Source organism: Gekko japonicus, unplaced genomic scaffold (assembly GCF_001447785.1).
Source record: "Gekko japonicus isolate JY-2015 unplaced genomic scaffold, Gekko_japonicus_V1.1 scaffold709, whole genome shotgun sequence".
NCBI classification, from domain to species: Eukaryota; Metazoa; Chordata; class Lepidosauria; order Squamata; family Gekkonidae; genus Gekko; species Gekko japonicus.
In genome coordinates this window covers 323,230-331,832 of record NW_015169796.1, presented here as the reverse complement: position 1 = coordinate 331,832, position 8,603 = coordinate 323,230, and the positions used below count along the sequence as shown (strand labels likewise).

At 45.1% G+C, this 8,603-nt stretch overlaps 1 protein-coding gene across 2 annotated transcripts in view; it reads left to right on the top strand.

The window, feature by feature from the left end:
- Positions 1–8,603, top strand: part of LOC107115369 (interleukin-36 receptor antagonist protein-like) — a 14,197-nt gene that overhangs the window by 1,724 nt on the left and 3,870 nt on the right. For both annotated transcript variants that reach the window (XM_015417059.1, XM_015417060.1), the window contains exons 2-3: positions 1,691–1,860; positions 4,881–5,000. In XM_015417059.1, the coding sequence (XP_015272545.1) occupies positions 1,791–1,860; positions 4,881–5,000 (190 nt within the window). In that variant the 5' untranslated portion in view covers positions 1,691–1,790. The remainder of the gene's footprint in view (positions 1–1,690; positions 1,861–4,880; positions 5,001–8,603) is intronic.

Below are 8,603 nucleotides of genomic sequence, written 5' to 3'. Positions count from 1 at the left end.
CCTGTGCTAAACTGTCTGCTCTCTCATGAGGAGAGAAGAGAGAAGAGGAAGAGAAGAGAGGAAGAGATTGGATTTATACCCTGCCCTTCACTACCCAAAGGTGTCTCAGAGCGGCTTACAAACTCCTTTCCCTTCCCCTCCCCACAACAGACACCCTGTGAGGTAGGTGGGGCTGAGAGAGCTCTGACAGAAACTGCTCTTTTTCAAGAACAGCTCTTCAGAACTACGGCTTGCTCAAGGTCATCCAGCAGGTTGACAAACTGTTGGCCTAGTCTCCTGTCCCAAGATACTGTCTAATGTACGGCGGTTTTTAACCTGTCGCTTGTGCCCTGATGCAGTTCTGACACCTGAGGGAGCCCGCTCACTAACCCTGGATGACTCACAGCTTTTGCTTCACCTCTTTTACCACACAATTTCTTCCTGAAATAATTCCTGGGTTCTGTCCCTTTTAACTTTTGCCTTTGGGTGCTTGGTGTTGATGTAGAAATTCAGCTATGCACTCTTAGAGCTAAATAGAGAGGCAAGTTTTCTAGACACATCTTCTTTGGGAATATGGGGAAGGGATGGTGTAGGAGGCTCTTACCTTGCATCAAGAAAAAAAAATGGCAGAGGTGTCTGCCCTTTCTGCATAAAGGGGGTTACCAAATCTTGACAAATGTTCCTGGGCCACTGATAGTTTCCCAACATGAAGTTGGCACAGGTTTTTCCCAAAGTGGAGCAACTAAACCTATTGAGTTTCTCCTTGCCATGTAGTTAGGGTTGCCAGACTCCGGGTGGGTCTAGTAACAAATAAATATACACTGCAAAAAAACCAACAACACTGATTAAGAAGTGATGTCAGCACATTGCTGATGTCAGGGATAACACTCCAGTTTTTGGGCAAAACTCTATGGTTTTTTGCCCTTAAAACCATAGTTTGCCCCAAAACTACAGCATCATCCCCCAACGTTGGCAATGTGATGATGTCACTTCTGGGCAACGTCACTGTGACAGGGATATTGCGTGGTAGTGTCCCTGTTTGGGGGTGGGGCTTCCCCACTGGTAGGGCTGCCAATCCCCAGGTGGGGCCTGGAGATCTCCCGCTTTTACAACTGATCTCCAGCTGACAGAGATCAGCTCCCCTGGAGAAAATGGCTGCTTTGAAGGGTGGACTCTATGGCATTGTACCATGCTGAGGCCCCTCCCCTCCCCAAACCCCTCCCTCTCCTGGATCCACCCCCAAAGTCTCCAGGTATTTTCCAACCCAGACCTGGCAATCCTACATGTGGTTGTTAAAGCCATAGGAAAGAGACAGTGTGGTGGAGTGGGCGCTTGTGCCTGAGGACACAAGAGCACACAGCAAAATTAATAGACCTGCTTTAACAATGGTTTAGATGTCCTTTGCAAAGTTTGCAACTGTGGTCTATGGCCTGAACTACAAATTAGGGTCAGGGGAATGTCTGCTTGTGTAGCCCATCAGTACATGTGCAGCGCCCCAGTGGGGCAAATAATGCTGGCACGAGGGGAAGGTTGAAGCCCCTTTTCCCTTCATGCCATGGTCACGATCCAGACTTGGAAAACAAGTTCCTCTACTCTTGATGTCTGACTGCCTGCATCAAAGTCAGTTTGGCAAAACTCTGAGCCTACACGTTATTGTAGTTACAAATTGTAATGTGTAGTTCAGGCCTAAGATGACATCCTCTTTTAACAGTTCCTCCCAAGATTTGAACTGCAACTGCAGACGAGGCAACGAATACAGTACCCTGAACTGATCCTAGAGAAGAATACAGAATACAGAAGAGGCTGCAAAGATGGCGCATGGAAGGAAGACTGTGGACCAGGAAATGGCAGACTTATTCCATAACTTTGGGAAGACAGGAGGTAAAAAATCAGTTATTTTTAACCCGGAAAGGTTCACATGTACCTTTTAAACACTAACCTATCCAAAGTTTTGTCTTTATCTCGCAAAAAGACAAGCATGCCAACTAAATGCCTTGTCCCTGTGGTTACTTCCGACACCACTAGTTGAACAGAAAAAACAGTGAGGTATGTATGCAAAGAAATGCCATACCACTTTGGTAAAGTACCAGGAATGCACAGCTCAGTGGGTAGTTATTGCGTGCATGATACCCATGTTTTGAGGCATCAGCTGCCACTGCTCTTTTCTGAGGCTTTGTTGCTCATTGTGCTTTCCCTCCTCTTCTGTCTGATGATGTACAAAGCTAGTCCTGATGTTTCAGCTAAAGCTGCAGGAGGTTCAACGGCAAAAGCAAGAGGTGAGGCTGGGAGTCAGTCAGATACAAGGACCACAGACAGCTTCCACTTGGGCAAACACATATGGATGTAGCCCCCTGTGGACAGCTGACGACTTCTCTATCACGAATTCCCCAAGCCAGGGAGTTCATATTTGGGGTGTGACTGTCTTGGCAAGACACACAAAACAAAAAGGTGAAATGTGAATCCACACACCTCAGGGTATCGCTGCCACCAGTCCCTTTACTACCCAGCCAGCTAAAGACTAAGGGGCCCTCCTGGGTCTAAGAATAGAAATCGACCCTGTAAAGTTGTGCACTCTCAAGGTGGGTTCCAAAAACAAGTTACTTTGGTAGCTGTAACCAACCTGGGCCAAAGTACTGGATTCAGACTGAAGCCCCAGAATTCAAGAACACACCAAATATAATTTAAAGTGATTTATTAAAAGAATGTGCAGGAATACGCAATAAAAGAGCAGTAAGGATAAAAATAACAACGCTAAATAGCTAACCGAGATAGTTCAAAACGAAGTTTCAGTCCACTAGCATCTTTACGACCAGCAAAATTTTATTCTGGGTATAAGCTTTCTTGTGCAAGTATACTTCTTCAGATCTAGATACTTCAAACAATGGTTCACTAATCCAGAGGTTACCTTAGCAAAGCGGAGTCCAAGATGGTTTCAAAGTCCAAAATCAACAGGTATCAACCTACTCTAAGCTGTGGGGTCTTGTGAGCAAAAATTCTACTTTGTGAGCTATTGGCATTAAAGTTGTGAGTGAGCGATTTGGCTACTGCATAAATTAGTTTGCTCTGGAGCCATCCTTCCTGAGCTAAGGCAAAAATGTGTAAGCCAGAGGCTAAAAAACTGTGAGCTAGCGCACACTAACTCAGCTTAGACGGAACACTGCCTACAGCCCCACAGTCTGCTGTGGGGCCGGGAGGCAGGACCGGCATCAGCGTACCCTGAGGTGGGGCAGCTGCCGAGGCCCCACTTCTGGTGGGGCCCACTCACCTCTCTCCAGTCCATCTGCTTGTTGTAATTCCTCGCACCACCCATGCTCCCAGCTGCATGCACTACTTAGCAGAGTCAGGAAAAGGTGGGTGAGGACTGGGAAACGAGCAGGAGGGTGGAGGAAGGATGGATAGCTAAGCAGTGGGGGAGGAGAACACAGAGGGGCCACCAAAACCTGGCCCTTCTGGGAATCTTGCCTCATCACCAGCCTTAAATAAGGTCCAGTCCATGTCGCAGCCCGAAGAGGAACCTTCCCTGTGCTACTTCACATGTGTGGACCTTCCTTAGTTGGACTTGTCCCGGATGGATTAAATTCCACAGGAGACGTCCAGATGACCCATTACCACAAGGCCCTGTCAGTTCTTTAAGGGCTAGTCAGTTATATGCCCATACAATGTTTGTGCCATTTATATGCAATTGTCATTTTATGAAATATCTATGGAGGCAAAGGAGCAAACTCTGAAAGTGCATACTTTTTAACAGGGGAACATTCTGCACAAGGGAATAAGCTGAGTGAAAGCAGACACTCAGAAGAGAGAAACAAAAATGGGGACACTCAAAACAAAGCCTGCATGCTTGCAACATTTGGTCTCCTCTCTAGTTGTTAGGCGGGGCAATGATTGTACAAGTTGTGACACATAAAATACTCTAACTTAATTACTGTGTGGATCACGACCTAAAAGATTCAGCGGATGCAGTCCTAAATAAATTGTATGTATCTCCTGATGCATTCAGTAGCCATTTTGCAGGAACAGGGGCAAATGTATTTTCCATTCATAGAAAGCTTTGGTGTGCTATGGGCATGCTTATGAGTTTACCTGAAAGCCCGCCTACTGCCTCATAAACCTACCAGATCCCTGTGGTCATCTTCCAAGGTTCTGCTTCAGGTGCCACCGGGAGAGGGCCTTCTCAGTCACGGCACCAAAACTCTAGAATTCTCTCCCCAGGGAGACTCATCTTTTTGTTGCTGTCTTCTGCCAGCAGGTCAAGACTTAATTTGTCTGGGGTTCCCTCACTCATCCCTCCTTCCTGCCCTGCGTTTTACTTGGTTTTTAAATGTTTTTTGCATATGTGTTTTAGCTAGATTTTAATTGTTTTAATGACATTTTTTCTGTTTGGTTTTAATGGTTTTAAAGACCTATGTTTATGATGTATGCTCTTAATTTGTTAGCTGCCTTGGTGGCCCTGAGGGAGGAAGAAAGGCAGGATATACATTTTATAAAAAAATAAATAAGGTCAACACTCCTATTTCCTGCTGCATGCATACAGCATGTATAATTTGGTACACGTGAATGGAGCTACTGTGAATTCATTGAATGAACGGTGTGCACCATACTTCTACAATGGAGGACACTCCTAGACTTGCATCAGAAATTAAGACGAATTGTGCCTTAGGAAATATGCTGTACCAACCAGGACACTTGTCATTTTGTGCAACCTCTTTGTAAAACTGCCACTCATAAAGTGAAAACTTAATGTAGCATCCCACATATCATAACATTTTCATGACGGTGTTCACTGCTGAACAACTTCCTAATTCCTTCTTTGAGACCAGTATCAATTTTCTTTCAAAGTGTGAAAGTGTGTGTTTGTGTGGCTGTATATTTATTTGTATATATACTTCCCCCCCTCATAGAAATGGGGATTACAGCTCTAGAAGAACCCTGGCTCTACAAAATTTGGGACACCAACCAGAAATTCCTTTTCCTACAGAATGGCTTATTACAAGCAGCTCCACTAAATTCCAATTCAGAAGGTAACAAAGTACTGTTGTTTCACTGGCACTTCTCACTAAAGTTACTGGTTTAATCCATTTCCACGTTCTAGAGCTGGGTAATCAAGATATTAGAAGGACTTGCCTTGGAATTGGTTACCTTTTCCTTGCTTCTGCACCAGATCCTTAAATCTGAGAGAGACCTCCTGAACAGCCCCTTCTTTTACCTTTCTGTTTCTTAACTACCCACCCCCACCTTGCCTACTTGCTCCACTGACCCTAACTACTTCTAAAGCTGCTTCTAGTTCTTGTTTGAGCAACAGGTTAATTCTGTGTTCCTGCTATTGATCTTGGCTGCTACCCTTCCTTCCTGTTTGCATCCGTACCTGCCTGTTCCTTTGTTCTAATTCCACTGGTTCTGCACACTTCCAAGGGCCTAACTACATGAAGTGTCATGTATTTTTTAAAAAATATTTAAGCAGAGGTCATTTGGGGGGGGGGATCGCGGGGGATCGCAGTTCCCCCGGGTCAGGTACAGGGGCGGGGCACATGACGAAGCCCCGCCCCATGCTTCCGGCCCTCATTCAGCCAGGAGGAAGCAGGAGAAGAGGGAGGGTAAGTTGCTTCCTCCGTGCCTCTCCCCACCCCTGCCTGCCTGGGGCAAGGGAGGGCCTTCGCGGGGCTTCCTTGCATTCCCGCCAGCCTTGCAGGTCCACCGCCGGGCCCCTCATGGGGCTCAGCAGTGGAGTTGCAAGGCCGGTGGCGGCGGCCGGGACCGTTGGGGGTGGTGTGTGTGGCCTTATGACACACTTCCGGTGATGTCAGGAGGTGTGGCATATGCTAATGAGTTATGCTAATGAGTTCCCCTAGCTCTTTTTCTACGAAACGACCCCTGTATTTAAGTATTTTACCCAGCTTTTCTCCCCAGAACTCAGTAGGATTGCCAGCCTCCAGGTGGGGCCTGGGGATCTCCCACTATTACAAGTGATCTCCAGCTGACAGCGATCTGCTCCCCTGGAGAAAAGGGCTGCTTTGAAGGGTGGACTCTATGGCATTGTTCTATGCTGGGGCCCCTCCCCTCCCCAAACCCCACCCTCTCCTGGCTCCACCCCCAAAGTCTCCAGGTATTTTCCAGCCCAGAACTGGCAACCCTAGAACTCAGTGCAGCTTGTGTGTGTGAGTTAAGTGTCATCAAGTTGCTTTCAACTCATGGCAACCCTATGAATTAATATCCCGCCACAAACATTTTATCATTGACAGCCATTCTCAGGTCTCGGAAACCGAGGGTCATGGCTTCCTTGATTGAGTCAATCCATCGCACTTTGTGCCTTTCTCTTTTCCTGCTGCCTTCAACTTTTCCTAGCATTATTGTCTTTTCCAGAGACTCTTGTCTTCTCATAATGTGACAAAGTACAATAGCCTCAGTTTAGTCATTTTAGTTTCTAGGGAGAAGGCAGGCTTGATTTGCTCTAGAACCCACTTATTTGTCTTTTTGGCAGCCCACAGTATCCATAAAACTTTCCTCCAACACCACATTTCAAAGGAATTTGCTTTTTTCCTGTCAGCTTTCTTTATTGTCCAACTTTTACACCCATACATGGTAATGAGAGGGCTATTTTTGGGCAGGAACGCACAGGAACGGAGTTCCGGCTGGCTCCTGAGTTGGCCACGCCCAGCAGGAACTCATTAGCATAATAGGCCACACCCAACAGCAGAAACACATTAGGATTGGCTACATTAGGTGTGTGTGGCCTAACATGCAAAGGAGTTCCTGCTACAAAAAATCCTTGGGTTTGGACAACAAACAAGGTAAACAGAATAAGAAGCAAAAGGTGGGTGTGGCTGGATGAGCACACTTCTGGTAACATGGGGGTGTGGCCTAATATGCCAATGAGCTGTGCTGTCAGGGGTGTGGCCTAATATGCTAATGGGTTCCTGCTGTTGGGTGTGGCCTATTATGCTAATGAGTTCCTGCTGGGCTTTTTCTACAAAAAGAGCCCTGCCAGTAATACATCTCTACATTTAAGAATCTTTTCTAGCTCCTTCATGGCTGCCCTCCTCAGCCTCAATCTCCTTCTGATTTCTTGGGTGCAGTCTCCCATTTGGTTGATGATGGAACCACGGAATAGAACATCTCACAAACAATTTCAATTTTTTCATTGTCAGCCTTAAAGTTGTGTAATTCCCCAATAGCCATTACTTTTGTCTTTTTGATGTTCAGCTGTAATCTTGCTTTGGCACTTTCTGCTTTAACTTCCATCAGTAGTCATTTCAAGTCTTCACTGTTTTCTGCCAATAATGTCGTGTCATCTGCATACCTCAGTAATGTTTCTTCCACCAATTTTCACTCCACCTTCATCTAATCTATATCTAATCCAGTTTTCCTTATGATAAACTCCACATACAGATTGAAGAGATAGCGAGATAAAAGGCATCCTTCTCTCACACCTTGCCAATGGAAACCATTCTGTTTCTCCATATCCTGTCTGTTTTGATGCATAGTCTATACTCCAATCAGATTCTGTGGCACACCCATTTCCTTTAAAGCCAATAATAACTTTTCATAATCCACACAGTTGATTTTCTTCTGAAATTCTCTCCAATGTAAACTTGCAATATGATTCCTAGTGCCTCTTCCTTTTCTGAATCCATTTTGAACATCTGGAATTTCTTGTTCCATGTTATGTTAACAGTCTTTGTTGTAAGATTTTGCACGTCACTTTACTTGCATGAGAAAGTAATGCGATGATCCAATAGTTGCTGCAGTCTTTGGCATCTCCTTTTTTTGGAATTGGGATGTAAATTGAGTGTTTGCAGTCTGTGGGCCATTGTTTTATTTCCCATAACTGTTGAATCAATCTTCAGATTTTTAGTTTCTGTGGCTTGGAACTGCTCTATTGATATCTCATCTACTCCTGGTGATTTGTTTCTCCCAGTCCATCTTTCACTTCACTTTCTAAAACTATAGGTTCTTCTTCAAAAGATTCTTCCTGGAAGGAATCTGTCTTCCTTTTGCCTCGTTTGTATCATTCTCCAGTGCATTGTTCCTATCTTTTCTTTATTTTGTCCTATGCAGTTAGTGGCCTTTCGTGTTGATCTTTCAGTATGCTTCATTGTGATTTTAATTTCTTTTGATTTCTTGGATCTTTTGGAACAGATCTGCTGTTCTTACAAAATATAAAACTACAATGACAATGCTCATTTATTGCCTTGAAAACCCTATAATCATGGGGTCACCAGTAAACAGTTGTAGGGTTGCCAGCTCCGGGTTGGGAAATACCTGGACATTTTGGGGGTGGATCCTGAGGAGGGGAGGGTTTGGGAAGGGGAGAGACTTCAATGGGGTATAATGTCATAGAGTCCACCTTCCAAGGTGGCCATTTTCTCCAAGTGAACTGATCTATGTCCAGGGGTTGTTTCGTAGAAAAAGAGCTAGGGGAACTCATTAGCATAACTCATAACTCATTAGCATATGCCACACCCCCTGCCATCACCAGAAGTGTGTCATAAGGCCACACCCACCACTCAGTCTTCGTCTTAAAGGTTAGTCTTAAAGGTGCTATTTGTTAGTCTTAAAGGTGCTATTTGAACTCTTGGACTATTTTGCAGCAACAGACTAACACAGCTAATTCCTCTGAATCTAAA